Below are 17,352 nucleotides of genomic sequence, written 5' to 3' on the forward strand. Positions count from 1 at the left end.
TGGTTAGAGCAGGGGAATTGGGAGCCAGGCTGCCTGGATTTCATTCCTAGCTCTAAGGGGACAGTGAGGTCTAGTGGGTAGAGCAGGGCTTGGTTGCCAGGGTGCCTGGGTTTTATTTCTGAGTCGCTTGCTGGCCGTAAGCAAGTCACTTAAACCCTCTTGTGCCGCGGGTTAGCTCCCTGTTAAAATGGGCGCTGACCCACCGGCTGGGCGGCGGCGTTAAATGGTGTGTGCGGGTGGGCTAGCCGGCGGTAGAGACGCGTGCTGTGTGCTGGGTCTCTGGGCCATGCTGGCCAGGGCTCCATAGTAAAGACAGCCCGGGGTGGAGGGGGGGGTCCACAAGGGCTTTAAAGGTTGTAGGGCACCCAGGCGGCCTGGCGTCGTCAGTGCAGCGAGTGAGCGCCAGCCCGGGGACACGACATGCAGGCCTGGGTAGGCCCAGCCCCCAGCTCTCCCGTGGGGCCACACCACCTGCCCCAGCACGGCAGGGATTTCAGCAATAGAGGAAGAGGAAATGAGCCACTCGGCTTGTTCCAAAGCCCAGCGGAGCCGGAGCGGGAGCGAAAGGAAGCCTCAGCTGACCTGCTGCACCGCCCCTCAGGACAGCAGCAGCTGGCCTTGGCGGGGACCCGTTTGCAAGTGTCCCTCCAGGGGGCGCTGTCTGTGTGTCCCGAGGCCCCTGGGCTGCTTGCCGCCCAGTGCCCAGCAGGGTCACCGCGTGCCAAGCAGAGCTGGCCACCCTTGGCTCCAGAAGCAGCCAGGTCTCAGGGTACCTCCCAACAATACACCCCTCTCCCGGGGCACTGGCCTGGCACAGAGCTGGCATGCGGGGTGGGGGGTGATAGCTCCCGAGGGGCCTGTGGAAGAGGCACCCATTCTCCTCCCAGCCAGTGAGATTGTTTCCCAGCGGGGCAATTCAAGTCCCCCGCCCCGCAGCAGCTCTTGGCTTGCTGCTTCTGGCCTCGGTTTCCGGCGAGGGAATCTGCTCTGGGAGCGTTTTCTTTTTCTTATACTGGGAAAGTTTAAAAATAGACACACACACACACACACACCCTCCCTGGCGCTGCTCAGCACTGCCTTCCAGAGTGGGTGGGGATGCCGCTCACCTGCCGCGCCGTGAGGCGCCCTCTTGGGTGTGGTCCATTTGCCCTCGGCTTCCCCTCCCCTGCAGCTCTGGCTTCTGAGCTCCGGGCGATGCGCTCAGATGACATGGCGCAAAGCCCCCCTTCACTCCCTGGGTCACAGGCCTCCCCTCGGGCCCCCCTGCTGGGACCTAGAGGGGCCAGGCTCCGAGGCTCTGCTGGGGGCGGGGGACTGGGGTGGTGATAATGGAGTGGGGCCTGCAAAGGACCCCCGCAGGGGGCATTTATAGCCACTTTGCCCCAGTGGGGTGCCCTGGGGCAGTTGGGAATTGGCCCTGTGGCCTCTCTTCCCTGCAGAGCACATACAGCCTGGGCAGGCCCAGGAGATCGCCCCAGCGCCATCCCACCCACCCTCCCCCAGGGCATCCTTCAGGGAACCCATGCCCCCCAACACCAGTGCCCTGTGGCCTGGTGCAGGCCCAGGCACGAGGATTTGCGCGGCCCTTCTTCTGAGAAGGTGCAGGCTGGGGGTGTCCCTAGGGCTGCAGAGGAAGTGTGGCGTCTGCTATCGGCTCCATCCGGCAAGGCCCGCGGGGGGATGGGGGTGGTGACAGTTGAAATGACAGTGCGCCCTCCCACCTCCCCTTTCCCTATTCAGACAGGTCATTAATCAAGCAACAAATTCCTCCCTGCTGCAACTTCATCGACTTCAACTGACTACGGAGGAACTGGACTGGGCGAAACAGAGAGAAAGAGGGACTCACAGAGTGACACACACACAGACACAGAAGTATAATCACACACACACACACACACATGGAGCGGTACAGTCACACACCTACAGACAGAGAGAATCTCACACACACACAGAGGAGGAGGTACAGTTAGTCAGTCGGTCTGTCGCTCTCTCTCAGACACCCCCTCCCCCCCGCTGGAGAGACAATCACACACATACAGAGGAAAAGGTACAGTCTCTCTCACACACAATCACATGCACACACACCCACACAAAGGGAGAGGTACAGTCACATATACAGATGGAGGGACACTCTCTCACTCCCCTCCATCCTCCCCCACACACAGAGAGGGAGAGAAAACCCACACACACATGGAGACACAATCACACACACAGAAGGAGACGTACAGTCTCACAAAAAGACACACATACACACAGACAATCACACACACGGAGAGACACACATACAGAGGGAGACGTACAGTCACACACAATCACACACACACACAGAAGGAGACCTACAGTCACACATACACACACACACAGGGAGCTGTACAGTCACACACACTCACACACACAGAAGGAGACATACAGTCCACACACAAATATACACACACACACACACAGCCAATCACACACACACACAGATGCAGAACTCTTGACCACGTCCCAACTTAGGTTATTTTTCAAATTCCTTCTGACAACCCCCCCTTGGCTGCTGCTCCCTCCTCCCTGTCAATGGAGCCCTGCACGTTCCCAGCAGCCTTTGCTAGCCCCCGGTTCCCTTTAACTTGCTAGGACTACCAGCTGCTTGCTGGGGCTAGGCCCCCCACTAGGTCCTCTGCTGCCCCTTGCATCTGTTCCCATGAGGCTGTCTCTCTCTCTCTCTCTCTCCCCCCCTCGGGTAAGGGCTCCCACCCCCTAGGTACAAAATTTGCATGGAGAGTTTCTTTCTGCGACTCAGCCCTTTTGAATCCCCTGGTGACCACTTGTCCTGGGGCCTGGGAGTCGCTGTGCGTTCCAGGAACTGCGACCGCTGAAATAGCCCTTCTTATCTGTTTATGTAGCATCAGAAAATAGTCTCCCGCTAGCACTGCTGGGAGCGATAGGGTGGGCATAGGAAATCGCGAACGCCCCCGAGCGGGTCACACCAGCCTTTATAGCAACGAGGGGTGACGGGGGAAGAGACCTGGCAGGACGGGAGGGGTGGAGACGCACTTTTACACACTGTACCTATAGTTAGACATGAGCCCGGGGGCTGGTGGCTGAGGAATGGAAGGTTTCCCTATGGAGACCACCGATAGAGTTTCCTAGGGATGGAGCCGAGGGTCTTACAGAAATGTATCGGGGGTGCTAGAGACATGCCGCTAGACCCGAACGGAGCGCGAGCCCCTTTCTAAAGCCTGGTGCACTTGTCTCTAGGCCGGGTTGCAACCGCGCTAGGAAAATGATCGGTCAATGGGACTCTGCCATAAAGGCATGGAGGAGGAGGAGATTATGACGTGGCTCTGGCAAGAGGCGCTGAGTATCAGTAAGAGCCAGGCCTGCCCCGAAATGCTAACAGTCTGGGCCAGACCAACACGGGCTGGGAGAAGGGCAGTACTGTATCCTTAGCTCCTTTTTGCAGCCGGGGCCCCGAGGAACAGCCAGACTAAGCGAGGTGCCTGTGGCAGAGCGGGGCATTCCCAGTTCAGTGCTTTAACCGCATGCCCATATGTGTGTGTGTGTGGAGGGGGGGTTCACATGTATTTACATACATGATGCATGTGGGTTTGGCATGGGAGCACTGAGTGCAAGGTGGCCTGTATGAGGCCGTGGGGACAGCAGCCCTGCCCATCGAGAGAACCAATGAGACGCAGGGTGTTTCGAGACAGCCCCTGGCCGGGGGTGGGGGGGGTCTTGTTTCCCGCTCTCACTAAAACCCTCCTGCACGGTGACTGTTCAGTAGCTGTATTACGGTCGTGCCTAGTGGCCACAGACGCATTGTGCCAGGTGCTGTACAACCCGGACAAAAAGAGAGTCCCTGCCCAAAGAACTTACACGCGAATAGGAGAGACCACAGGAGGTTACAGCAGAAAGAACTCCCCTGTTCCAGCCCTTTTATGCTAGGTGAAAGGGCTGGCGTGGTGTAAAAGGGGCCCTCAAACCCCAGGTCCAGCCTGGTGAGGCGGGCCCTGGCACTGGCCCTGTGCCAGGCATCCATAAGGTGCCCTCCCAGGAGTCCCTTGCAATGACTAGCACAGGGTGTGTTCAGCAGCAGACTAGTGGAGATTCCAGGCTGCTCTGTAACCAGGGAGGCTGCCGTAAGTTAGACAGGCCCCAGGGCTGGCTGCGTTACCTCGGGGATCACACCAGGCTCCGGAGCAGCTGAGGCTGGGGATGGCGTAAAGCCACCTTAGCCCCCCCCACTTCCCATGGGCTGCAAGTTTGGGACAGCACAGACTGTTACCTACAGCGCTTTACAGGCCTTGGGATGTAGGTAGCTCAGGATCATTCATCTGACTTTACAGATGGGGAAACTGAGGCACAGAGAAGCGATATTCCTTGCCCAAGGCCACACAAGAGGCTAGTGCAGAGCTAGAAATAGATCCTAGCCCTCCTGAGTCCCAGCCACGCGATTGTAAACACTTAGCTAGGCAGGAGCATGGTTAAGTGCCTGGGCTTTTTTTTAGGCTACAGCATCTGAGCTGACGTGTCTGCACATCCCCAGGTCCAGGCTGTGCTTTGTTTGGTGTTGCTCTGTGGGTGTTATCAAGAAGCTGTTTCCTGAGCTCTGAAAAGAACGGGCGGGATCGACTGGCCGGACCCGCCCCACGCTATCACACAAAGGCAGCCGCAGCCCTGCTGTCAACTTTGTATGGCAGGAAAAGTGGGACCATCCAGTTTGCAAACTCCAAGGACAAAAACATAACTTGGCAACAGAATCTGTTACCAGGAGACAACACGAGCGTGTCAGCCAGTCCTGGGCTGGACTTCTCCCATCAGCACCCCATGCATCCCCGAATTATGGATGTGCTGGGATCCAATCACATCGCTCCTCTTCTGCACAGGACACTCCCTCTGATGCTTAGTTGCCCTTTGACTCCATCCTAGAAAGATTATTCACTTAAGCATGTTAAGTATCATTATCCCCGTTTTACAGATGGGGAAACAGCGGCACAGCTTGGGGCAGGCTGTCGTTGAACTGTTCTATGGCCATTTGGAAGAGGCAAGAAAGGCTCCCACAGAGCCAAGCTGGCTCCTTCGGGAATCCCACCGAAAAAGCATCTACTGCCCCTCACCGGCAGACATTTCTGCCCAGCCTGGTGCAGTTGTGTGTGCCACACGGCCGTGGAAACCATGAAAGGTGCACCGGAACGGAGTTCAGTCGTCCCCCCAGCCAGGATGCTGGCACGGCAGAGGTGGAGGAATAATGTGGCTTTCCAGCCAACGCAGAGCCCTCAGGGTGAAAGGGATGTTCCACTCATTGCATTGCCTATGGGTCTCAGCCTGAAAGCACTTACCACCAAGCAGCATGCTTACACCCCACAGGAGGCGGTATGGGGCTGGGCTGGGGGTCAGGTGGTGTTACCGAGCTGCCGTGTGATGTTCAGCGTCCTCCCTCCTGTTTCCCAATTTCCATTGCAATCTCTGTGGGGCAGGGACTGTTTCTTAGGATGTGTCCATTCAGCACCAAGCATACTGGGGCCCCGAGCACAGCACCATGCTCCTCTGGGGTTTAAATCACAACGCGGCATCTAGCTCATCAACCCAGACCCAGTGATGCCACGGTGCCAACCAGCTCCGCTCACGGCCCAGTTCATCAGTACCACGGGCCAGCTCACTGCCCTGCGGCCCCGCTCTCCCCTTGGCTGCTGCACAGAGGGAGCAGAGGCCTCGGTGCTGAAGTGTATTATCTCCCCGCCAGGCCTGTGCAGAGGGGAGAGCAAGTGGTTCATTTCCATTCACCACCCTTATCAGCTGCAACCTTTTATTTGCACAAGGGCTGACTGCCCTCCTTCTAGGGAAACAGGCCGTGTTGGTGTCACTCCAGGCACATGGACAGAAGCAGGGCCTGGTTGTCTCCTCGGCTCCCAAGCCTGCCCTGGCTGGCCCCTGGAAATGGCTCGCTGTGAAAATTAACTCCTCTCTGTTGTTCTTGGAGTGCAATGAAGGCAGCTTCCCACAGCTGTGCGAGCCCCTGGCCAGCACTTCGGGTCACTAGGGCAGCCAGGGCCAGCCTCATCATAACACAAAACAATAGCATGCCCGACAGCATTATTATTCTAGCTCACCTCACAGCCAGAGCTGGCACTGGGAGCTCAGAGGCTAGGGCAGGGGTGGCTGCAGGTTTCAGACAAGGGGACTCGCGGCTGTCTTGTTTTTCACCTTGCTGGAGCAGTGGGAAAAGCCTGAAGCCCCGGCTGTGCCAATGAAAATATTCACTCCAGGCCAGGAGAGGGAGCAAAAACAGAGAGCAATACAAATAAACAGCAGACTAAGCACTCGGGCTGTTGTTGACCAGGGGTGTCAGAGGCATCTGTACAGTTACCTTTCACACAGGCATTTCCTCTCCCTTCGCACGCTCAGGGCTCCTCTCTTTGGAGAGCCAAGTGTGTGTGTGTGTGTGGAGGGGGTTATCGTCAGTATTACGATAGCACCTAGTATTATACATGGGGAAACTGAGGCAGAGCATGGGGACGTTTTCAAAATGTTTACAAAATAGTTCACTGACAGGATAGAAATTCTCCCCCAACCCAGGACTGGCTCCAGGGGGAATCCCTCCGGAAAAGCATCTACTTCTCCTCCCTGACAGACATTTCTGCATATCCATGTGTGTCATGCATGATGGTACCTCACAGTAGCACCCTGCGAAGGATGCAGGGCCTAACTGGTGTCTCACTCGCAGTCGTGTAACTCTAGGGATTCCTAGTGAGCTTAGTGATAGTGTAGTAGGCTATTATCCATTTTACAGGTAGGGAACTGAGGCCCAGAGAGACTAAGCTACTCAGCCAAGATCAAACAGGGAGTTTGTGGCAGAGCTGGGGATTGAACCCAGCTCTCCCAAGTCACAGACTAGCACCTGAAACTCACGACTAGCCCACCTCTCTTTGGAAGGGCAAAGCCACCAGCACCTCCCCACACACTCTTCTGCCATCCCTACTAATAGCCAGTATCTTGTACTCAGGCTGTATGTAGCCTCACGCCTGAAGCACACAATGTAGATAAGCGTTAGCCTTACCTAGCAGATGGGGAAACCAAGGCACGAAGACTTGTTCCAGGTCAGGTGGCGCATCTGTGGCAGAACTAGAAAGATGGCCCAGACAAACCAGGTCTTCTGCAGCCCAGCCCCAAGCCCTATCACTAGAGTCACTTGCCACAGCTGTGAGATTTATAGAGGAGAGAGCATCACTGGCACTTGAACAAACTAGGAATCCTAGCAGGAGAGAGCTAGGGTGGGAATGAAAAAGGCAACCTTCCTAGTAGAGGAAGGGGTCTGCTCCCTGTTGCTAAGCCTGGGTTCTTCAATCTAGCAGTCTATTCGCTCCCCCCACATCAAGAGAGTTGGAGTACTTGTGGCACCTTAGAGACTAACCAATTTATTTGAGCATGAGCTTTCGTGAGCTACAGCTCACTTCATCGGATGCATGCCGTGGAAACTGCAGCAGACTTTATTTATACACAGAGAATATGAAAATTTTTTTCATATTCTCTGTGTATAAATAAAGTCTGCTGCAGTTTCCACGGCATGCATCCGATGAAGTGAACTGTAGCTCACGAAAGCTCATGCTCAAATAAATTGGTTAGTCTCTAAGGTGCCACAAGTACTCCTTTTCTTTTTGCGAATACAGACTAACACGGCTGTTACTCTGAAACCTATCAAGAGAGTTGTTTACTACAGTTTCCAAGTAAGCAACAAGGCTGCATCAGTGCCACTGAGGGCATCAGCATCTGTGTTAGTTGCAATAATGCACAAGAAAGGACCCAGAGCTCGACTCTCAGGTGCCCCAGTGGAGCAGGCAGGGCTGGCAGGCAGTTTGAGAGAAAAGAGACCCTTCTGCCTGTACCCTGAGCACATTCAATGTGAAACCAAGCGGATAAACACAGGAGCTCAGTGCCATTTTTACAGGCATAGGGCATCTATGGCCTCACTCTATTTCCTTCCACAGCTGACTGCAGTGCTACTGTTCCCATTTGCTCATCCAGCACATGAATTCAGCTCACAGCTGGAGGGGGGTGGGGGGGAGGAAAGTGCGTGGTTCAGAGTTATTTTTGAAACCCTTTTTACACAGCAGTTTGCCAGAGAGAATGGCCTGATCTGGTGTATTTTAAGCCCTGTGGTTATAGAAGCAGAAAACAATATAGGAGTTTTAGCTTATCTAGAGCCCATTTCCACCTATTATGTGAGAACGGGTGAGTCCACGGCCTGAATTCCACTTCACCACTGTACCTTGGAGAGCACACGAACAATACAAGAGAGGCAAGGATGGTAAGGCTGGCCTACCCCCCAGGCCAGTCCCCTGCGAAACAGCCCTAGGACAGTCTCCACTCAAGAGTCTGAACTATTAGTCAGAGTTCCTCCCCGGCACAGGCTGTGTGAAGCCAGGAATATAGTCACTCTAAGATTCATAGACCCCAAAGCCAGAAGGGACTATTGTGATCATCTCGTCTGACGCCCTGTATTGCAGATGCCTGAGAACACCCCCCCCCCAATAACTCCCAGAGCAGACCTCTTAGAAAAACATCCAGCCTCGATTTTAAAACGGTCAGGGACAGGGAATCCCCCCCACCCTGGGTGAGTTGGGCCTGTGGTTAATTACTCTCAGTGTTAAAAATGTACACCTTGCCAGTCTGAATGTGTCTAGCTCTCGTTTCACACATTGGAGAATGGGTTCTTCAATCTAGCAGAGAAAAGCATACCATGATCCAATTTTTTTCTCCCCATGTAGGTACTGTAACCAAGTCACCCCTTAACCTTCTCTTGGTTAAGCGAAACAGACTCAAAGAACTCAGTCACTAAGGCAGGGTTTCGAATCCTTCAATCATTCCCATGGCACTTCTCTGAACCCTCTCCAATCCATCAACATCCTTCTTGAATGGTGGGGACCAGTTCTCCACACAGCACTCCAGCAGGGGCCACATCACTGCCAAAAATAGAGAGGAAATAACCTCTCTACTGCTCCTTGAGATACCTCTGCTTATAGGTCCCAGGATTGCCTTAGGCCACAGAGTCACACTGGGAGCTCATGTTCAGCTGATCGGCCACCACAACCCCCCCAAATCTTTTTCAGTTCCCTGCTTCCCAGGCTAGAGATCCCCACACTAGGAGTAGGGCCTCCTTTGTTCTTAGATGTATACATTTAGCCCTATTAACACACAGGGCTCAGTTTACCAAGCCATCCAGCTAGCACTGAATCAGTGATCTGTCCTCTTCATTAGTTACCACGCCCTCAGTTTTTACGGCATGTGAAACCCCGCCCCCCTTAACTTTATCACTGGCAGATTGATTTCACTGTGACTAAGGGCTACATAGGGAGGCTGCTTGTGAGGAAGGGCTGAAGAAAGGCTGCTGAGCCATGATACGGGGGGTTAAGGCAGGGAGCTATAGCTGGGGTACACCCGTATGGAGGGAATTGAGGTCATTCCCATTCTTCATATGTCTGGTCAGCACCTGGAGTTGAAGTTCAAACAAGACCATTTCAGCCCAAGTCGTGCATGATGAGATCGCCACATTTACTAGACCCCAGGTTAATTTATAGCGTCAGGCAAAAACTTCATTTGAAGTGCGCCGCTGATAGTGACAAAGAAGGCAAGCCAAGTAACCCAGCATTTCACAGTAAAAAGCTGGGAGCATTAGACTGAGAACCACCGGACTAGACGCGTTACACTAGATCTGTGAGAAAGCACCACACAGACACGGCAGGAGGTAGTTTATGTCAAAGTTTTATTTGACAAAAATGTAACATTAAGTCTGCCAGAAAGAGCTGAAGACCAACTTCCATCTGCTCCTCTCTCAGCCTGGAGCGTGTGCACTTTGGTGAGATAAGAATACAGACTGAGCAGGCATCTGTGGTGGTTTGGCTTACATTAAAAATGGAACAAACAGTCAGAAGGACATAAGGCTAGACCCTTTTGGTTTCACAGCTTTGGGATTATTCAGGCACAATTCACTGGAGCCTGCTCTCTTGAGGAGGGACAGCAGGTTTCCCTTCGCCCACCACCCTCCCAGCATGTCACACCCCAGCAGGAGAGGACATTGGTGCAAACAAACAAAGTTACTGGATTTTTTTTCTTACCCCTTTTTAAAATTAAGATGTTTTGGGGGTGACTTGGGTGCTCATTAAAGTGAAATAATCAACAGCCTAAACAGTGCGCATGAATACTCTGCCAGGCAGCTCCATACCTCAACCCCCGCCACCCCCACAGCTACTCCAGCATCAGATCTCTGCTGGCCAGGAGTTGCCCGTTCTGTTGACTGGTGCAATCAGTCCCTATCGGGGAGCCCGAGGCAAGGGAACCTAGGAAGAGCGTGATCAGCCTTAAACCCCTGCCCCCCGTCAGTGGTTCTAGGTCTCTGAATGGGGCAATTCACTTACAACAGCCAGGCTCCCCTCCACCCTGGCTGAATCTGTGGGCAGCCCCATTCCGGCAGAGGCCCTGTGCTCACACTCCACACGTGAAGGCCCTCATTCCCAGGAGAATTGAGCACACAGTGGGATCCCTGTAAAGCAGCTGGGAAGCGAACACTCGCACTTAGCACGAGCCAACTGACAGCTTAACAGAGCCAGTGGCAAATACTGGGCTTTGAAGCTGCAGTCGTTTTAAAGTCAGACCAGCAGGTTAAAAATAAAAATAAAAATTAACCAATGGAAATCTGTGCCTCAGAAATGAGGCCACCTGGAGCAGAGGACCAGGGCTGTTACTGGAGCTACCCATGGGGATCCCTTACACCTATAAATACATGGACAGCAAGTTACTCTGAACATACATGGGGAACAGTGCTTATAACTTTGCTCTGGGGCAACAGAACTCAGGGGAGTAGGCGTTAAGTCCTGTGATACGTCCTTTCCTTAGTGCATCAGAGTTTCCTCACCCTGGGCAGGCACCTCAGCTTGGACGGATAAGCTACTGAGTCATTCAACTTGGTGTGGCAAGATCTAGATGTCGGGATTATTTTGTCAGGTGACCCAGAAGAAGAGATGTTTGGTTTATGAGCAGGACCAGCTGCTTTGATTGGCACTCCAGTGCCCCCAACCCCACATTAATTCTTACAGCAAGCTGCCCAATGGAATTTCTAGGCTGGTGCCAAATGCTTGCAGCTGCTAAGATCTCAGAGGCAAATAGGCTTCCCCCACTGCCTCCTTTAGAAGGACAAATTGTTGACCTAGGCTGAGCCAGATTAACTCCACCGGTTCGGAATTAAAGGTCTTGGCTAGAGAGATTTAGAGTTTAGGTTACAAAGCACAGCTCTGATCAGAGCTGATGGAAACCATTGAGCAGGAAAGGGAAATCTCCCCTAGTTATAGTAAGGATATTTCCCCACATATTGCCCCAAAGACGCAGTCGCTGGTCCACCCCAAGGCAAAGCACCTTGGATTTGAACGCAAGCTGCATAATATCCCAGGCAGCTTTCCACTGAAGATGCTTCTGTAGCTGAAGAAGGGATTTTGTTTGGTTTCCATGTCTACACAGTTTAAAAAAAGAAAGCAACAGCTCTCCCGGGACTGCAGCTGGAGAAAGGCGAATGTATTGGTATCACATGACATCGGTTACTTAGGGTCTTTTGTACAGACAAAGGCACCAGAGAATAACCCTCCCCAAGGGAGCCTGAGGTACGTTTTGCCAGCAGAATGGTAGGAAGGGTCCTCACACCCTGTAAACTTCAGCCAGCTGGCTACAATGCAACATGCAATTGAGCCACGTGCACGTCCTATGGCAAGACCAGTCTGCAGAGAGGTGCACATACCTGAAAGCACATCTACGGCACCCACACTTTAAATACACAGACACACAATGAACAGTGGAGAGCAGGAGGTGCCTGCTAGTTAACCAAAGTGGGTCGCCAACAGGAGCTTTTGGGTTTGGTTTTGTTTTTAAAGCCTCTATAGCAAACAGGTCCTATGGCCAAGATGCCCAAGAACCAGAGTGTCCCCTCGTTCAATGGCCAAAGGATACCCCCGAGACACAGCAGCTTGGTTTCAGTGCTCTCCTAGACGTACTGTTTCTTGGAAGCAGAGCTGCCAGGCCGGCTGGCCTGCCTCTCCTGCAGGGGCTGGGCTCCTGGGGCGTAGGACTCAGGGGAGGGCTTGTTGCCACTGCGCAGAGCCAGGTTCTCCTCGGTGTTGAAGTTGGCCCAGTTCTGCTCGCTCGACAGCTTGTTGTAGGCCAGGTAGGGAGGGGAGTGGCTCTCGCTCAGGGGGAGGTAATGGCATTGCTTGCTGTCTGGGAAGGAGTCTATGTCCACAGCTGGGCTGGGAGAGGAGGAGGCCTTCCTCACACTGCTGAGCAGGTTCTTGCAGCAGAGGTGGAAGAGTTCCAGGAGGTTGAGGCCCAGGGAGATCATGCCCACCACCATCATGAAGATGATGAAGATAGTCTTCTCAGTGGGGCGGGAGACAAAGCAGTCCACCTTGTGGGGGCAGGGGGCCCTCTCACACACGAAGATGGGTGGCATGAAGAAACCATACAGGTACCACTGGCCTAAGAGGAAGCCGGCCTCGAAGATGCTCTTGCAGATCACGCTGATGACATAGGTCCACATCAGGGAGCCACGGATCTTGATGTGGCCGTCCTCCGCCACGCAGATCTTGGACATCTTCTTCTGCACCACCACCAGAGCCTGCTCCACCTTCAAGTCTTTGATCTGCGCCGCCCGGAGCTCGCTCTCCCGCTGCTTTAGCTTCTCCTCCCGCCCTGAGAGGTAGATGACGTGGCCCAGGTAGACCAGGGTGGGGGTGCTGACGAAGAGGAACTGCAGCACCCAGTAGCGGATGTGGGAGATGGGGAAGGCCTTGTCGTAGCACACATTGACACAGCCCGGCTGCTTGGTGTTGCACAGGAAATCCGACTGCTCGTCCCCCCATACTGATTCCCCAGCCAGGCCCAGGATAAGGATCCTGAAGATGAACAGCACGGTCAGCCAGATCTTCCCAATCACTGTTGAGTGCTCCTGGACCTGGTCCAGCAGCTTCTCCAGGAAGCCCCAGTCCCCCATCTTCTAGGGGGTCTTGTGCTATTGATGGCAGAGAGAGAACAAGAGTTAAGTCAACCTGACAGTTTGACCTTTCAGCCCTTGTTTCCGTGAAAGCCAGAGGTAGGAGACACACAGGGCTTCCCAGATTGCCACATGGCCTGGCAGCACTCCCCACCACTCTGCTCCATGGCTAGTGCGCCGTTCGACTAGGAACCCAGACAAGGGCCAGAGGGACACCACAGCCTGCCCACCCCCAGCCTGAGCCGGGACGCTGGGTTTTAGCCAGCTCCGCATGCAGTTCTTGGGTTCTACGGAGCTACGTTTAACGCTGCGTGTGCTATCGCTTTGAGGACCAGGTAGCTCTGCAGGAGAGGAAGGACTCAGATGGGCAGCTCGTGTTAGGTGCTAACTGGCTGGTGAGGTTGGGCTTAGGGTTGCCAGCTTTCTAATCGCACGAAACCAAACACCCCTTCCCCGAGGCCCTACCCCTCCTTGCTCTATCCCCCCTCCCTCCATTCACCAGGCTGGGGCAGGGAGTTGGGGTGCAGGAGGCGGGTGTGGGCTCCAGCTGGGGGTGCAGGCTCTAGGGTGGGGCCGGGGATGAAGGGTTTGGGGTGCAAGAGGGGGCTCTGGGCTGGGATTGGGGCATGCAGGCTCTGGGAGGGAGTTTGGATGCGGGAGAGGACTCTGGGTGGGGCAGGGGTGCAGGAGGGGGGTCAGGGTCCCAGCTGTGCTTACTGCAGCTCCCAGAAGCCACGTCGTGGCAGCCCCTAGGCGCATGGGCAGCCAGGGAAGCTCCATGCACTGCCCTCAAACCGCAGCTCCCACTGGTTGGGGTTCCTGGCCAAAGGGAGCTGCGGAGCCAGCACTCGGGGTGGGGGCAGCGCGTGGAGCCTCCCTGGCCGCCCATGCGTCCCGGGGCCACGAGGTGCTGGTGGCCGCTTCCGGGCACCGCACGGAGCTGGGGCAGGCAGGGAGCCTGCCTTAGCCCTGCCCACCAGAGCCACCAGGGTCCCTTTTCGACCAGGCATTCCGGTCACAAACCGGACGCCTGGCAACTCTAGTCAGGCCTCAGTGGAGCACAAGACATTTTGTTCCCAGCTGAAGCCCGGGCAGGAGTTTGTTATGCTGGCTTAGCCATGCCATCAGAGCATAGGGAGGGCTACTCCCTCCTGGGAGCCCTGGGCTAGTTATGGGACCTTAAAGCTGATCACTGGGGATGTAAGCAGCTACCATCTCTGCCAAAATACTAGGGCTGCAGCAAGATCATAGAATCATAGAATATCAGAGTTGGAAGGGACCTCAGGAGATCATCTGGTCCAACCCCCTGCTCAAAGCAGGCACAATTCCCAATTTTTTTTTCCCCCCTCAGAGATTGAACTGTGTCAGCCTTCCAGAGACTCAAGCCCCCACACTGGGAGACCACAAATATCCGGCAGAGAAAGCTACACTAGCTAGATAGCATTAGCCACTGAAGCAAGGGGGGGGGATGGGACACCCCCTCTCACCTGGTGATTGCAGGGTGCTGATAAGCCTGATTAGATGAATAGACAAGTGCAGCTGTAACAAGGGTCCATCAGAAAGCAGCACCTTACAGCTGGGAGCAGGCTGTTTTTAGTTAAAGGTGCAGGGCCAGTTAAGGGCAGCCCTCACCTTCCTGGCCAGCCACCAGCACTGCCCTCTTAGCACTGCGAAGCATGGGTGCCCCTGGAATTTAGGGGCTTAGCACAGCCTTTCTCCCACCAGCCCTTGGCAACAGCTCCAGCCAAAGGGTGTCCAGCCGAGAAGCCACTGAGGCAGGACATAGACTTTAGCGGTCCCTTGGCTTCTTGTAAGAGCTGGGTTGGTGCCACAGGGCAGGTTTGTGCCAAGGCATCCAGGTGCCCAGTGGGTCATCTGTCCCTGAGCAAGGGCATAGGGCAGCAGCCCACATCTGGGTGTAAGAGGTTAGAGATGGACCAGTCCCCCTTCTCTTTAGAAGCCTCCCCTGCAGATGAGCTGGAGGCTGGGCATAGACAGCTGTGTCACTGCTGTGTGCCCCCCTTCTGACAGCCTTACTGAGGAGCTCGTTAGAGACACAAAAGCACTGGGGCTTAAGCAGCCCTCTTGGACAGGAGCCCAGCCTTCCAGGCAGCACCCCTGTCTGGGCGAGAAAGTGGGGGGGGGGGGGAGAAGAAGAGCACGATTTGAAAGCTCCAGGTGCGCTATCCTTCTCCCCAGGGTCACAGCAGCAGACAAAGCAGAGACCCCCCCCCCACACACACACTTTACCGCTTTCTTACCCTTTGGGGTGCAGAGTTTAGTTACTCAGAGCCCAACTCAGCAGAAACAGACTCTGATGTTAATCACCCAGGAAAGTCAAGGCAGCAATAGAGAGACAAGGCATTTCAGCCCCAATTAACTGCCCGAAGGGGAGATTCACTCACTCAATTCCTTCCCAGGGTCTCACTCACTTTCCAAGGGCACTTCAGAGCTAAGCACAGTAGCCACCCGCACGGGACAGGGGCTCCTGCAGCACCATGCCCCTAGCCTAGAAAGCTCATTTGTAAGGAACACCTATCAATTAACCAATTAAGGGGTCTGTTGGCTCTTTAAAGCAAGGACTCACAATGGAGATGGGTTGATGGGGCCAGATGCAGTCATGAAAGGGTTAAACTGAGGCAGCCTGGTGCGAAGCTAAGGGCTAAGGCATGCATCACCTGAGCTCAAAGGTGCATGCAGGGGGCTAGGACACAGACCCCCTTTGCATTCCCCCATCCCCTTCCCTGCAGCAACCCTCTGGTTTGCAGCATCTGGGCTGAGCCCCTGTCCCCAGTCCCAGCACCTTGGCCAGCCCAGCCATGCCCCAGAGCAGAGGGGCTGCTTGGCAGAGGGACCCAGCAGCCAGCTGGAGTCTGGTGTTTACTCACCGAAGCCAGGCACAACTGGGTGACTTCAGGCCCAGGCTCCCTGCTGGCCCACAGGCTGGGAATCAAATGCTCTGCCCCAGGTGGGGCAAGGGGGTTACAACCTGTGGCTCTTTATGCAGGAGGCTGTTGCTCCCACCAAATCCCTGAGACTGTTAGAGAGAAGGAGGAAACTGACCCTGGATAGAGTTACACAGGGGGGCGGGGGGAGGAGCTGCAGGAAACTGGGGGTTGGTAAAGTTAATAGTTTGGCTGCAGAGCCCTCCTTTAAAGGGGCAGCTGCTTTGGCAGGTGTGCGGGGGGACTTTATTCTTTTCCTGGCCGCGGATTCAATGTGAAATCAGCGCAATACTGGGGGAAGAGCAGAACGGCGGGCGGGGGGAAGCGGCTGCGGGGACCGGGGGAGAGTGGCCCTGCTGGGCTCCCTCCTCTTTCACAGGGAGTCGCAGACGGGGCCAGGGCAGCCTGGAAATAGGAAATGGAGGAAAACAAGCCAGACAGGGCTGAAATAATACTCCTATCAGGCCAGGGCAGGGCCTCCCCCGTGGAGCCAAAACTAACACGGTGAAGGGCTGCTGGGAAGATCCCGGGCCAGGGACCTGAGCTATGAGAGTCTGGTGACAACCAGGCCTCTGTGGGGGCATCGCCCCTGATTAAGCTCTGTTTTCGGGGCCGTCTTCCCCTGAAGCCAGGGAAGACCTCTGGCATTTGAACCAATGCGCCGGTGCACAAGTGACTTAGGCTGGGGGCTATGGGAGCCGGGAGCCTAGGAAGTGCCCCGCTCAGATGCTTTGCCAAGGGTCCTTCCCCCCTCGTCTAGCTCCCCCTTGTCCTAAGGGGTAAGGCCCTGGCCCAGAGCTCACATGGGACTCTGCTTGGGGGGTTGAGCTTGCAGCTAGCAGGGGCGTGAAGTTGAACAGCTCTCTCTGGGCTGCTGCTGGGGCTGGTGACATATGCAAGGGTTTGGGACGCTCTGAGTTCAGAAGCAGGTCAGACTGCTCCCAGCTGGGCCTGATCCACCATAAAGGGCCTGATCCTTCCACCCTCGCTCGCACTGAGCAGCACTTACCTGGGAAGCCCCATGGGTTTCGGCAGGGACTAGTCACCTGGCTGAGGGCTGTGTGATGGCAGTGAGGGGTGCAGACTCAATCACACGCTCAGGGAGGTGAGGGAGGAGGTGACTGGCTCCCAGGGAAGGGCTGAGCGAGTTGAGAGCTGCAGGCAGAGGGGATGGAGGGGTGGCTGCAGCCAAAAGGGAGGGGGGCACTTGCAGGTTCCATGGCAAGGGGGCACGAGGTTGATTATTGCAGGGGAACTGGCCCAGAGGTGGCTAGTAAAGGCTGAGGACCAGGGTTAGAGGGTTCTGACTCCCAGGGTTAGAGGCTGACCATGACCACAGGTGGTAAAGCCCTGACCACACTAGGAGCCCTGGGGTTTAAAAACAGGTTAATTAAA

At 55.1% G+C, this 17,352-nt stretch overlaps 1 protein-coding gene across 1 annotated transcript; it reads right to left on the reverse strand.

Moving 5' to 3' along the window:
- Positions 1–9,725: 9,725 nt before the first annotated feature.
- Positions 9,726–16,038, reverse strand: GJA4 (gap junction protein alpha 4). Its single transcript, XM_084652533.1, has 2 exons — positions 15,901–16,038; positions 9,726–13,030 (listed from the first exon to the last, which is right to left on the reverse strand). Exon 2 carries the CDS (start codon positions 13,010–13,012, stop codon positions 12,008–12,010), a length of 1,005 nt encoding a protein of 334 aa, XP_084508659.1. The 5' UTR covers positions 13,013–13,030; positions 15,901–16,038; the 3' UTR covers positions 9,726–12,007.
- Between the last annotated feature and the right edge of the window lie 1,314 nt (positions 16,039–17,352).

The sequence above is a fragment of the Lepidochelys olivacea genome (assembly GCF_965140295.1).
Source record: "Lepidochelys olivacea isolate rLepOli2 genome assembly, chromosome: 19".
Lineage (NCBI taxonomy): Eukaryota > Metazoa > Chordata > Testudines > Cheloniidae > Lepidochelys > Lepidochelys olivacea.

Excerpts from the sequence above, each read along its gene's own strand:
- GJA4 (XM_084652533.1), bottom strand. The coding sequence starts at position 13,012 with ATGGGGGACTGGGGCTTCCTGGAGAAGCTGCTGGACCAGGTCCAGGAG.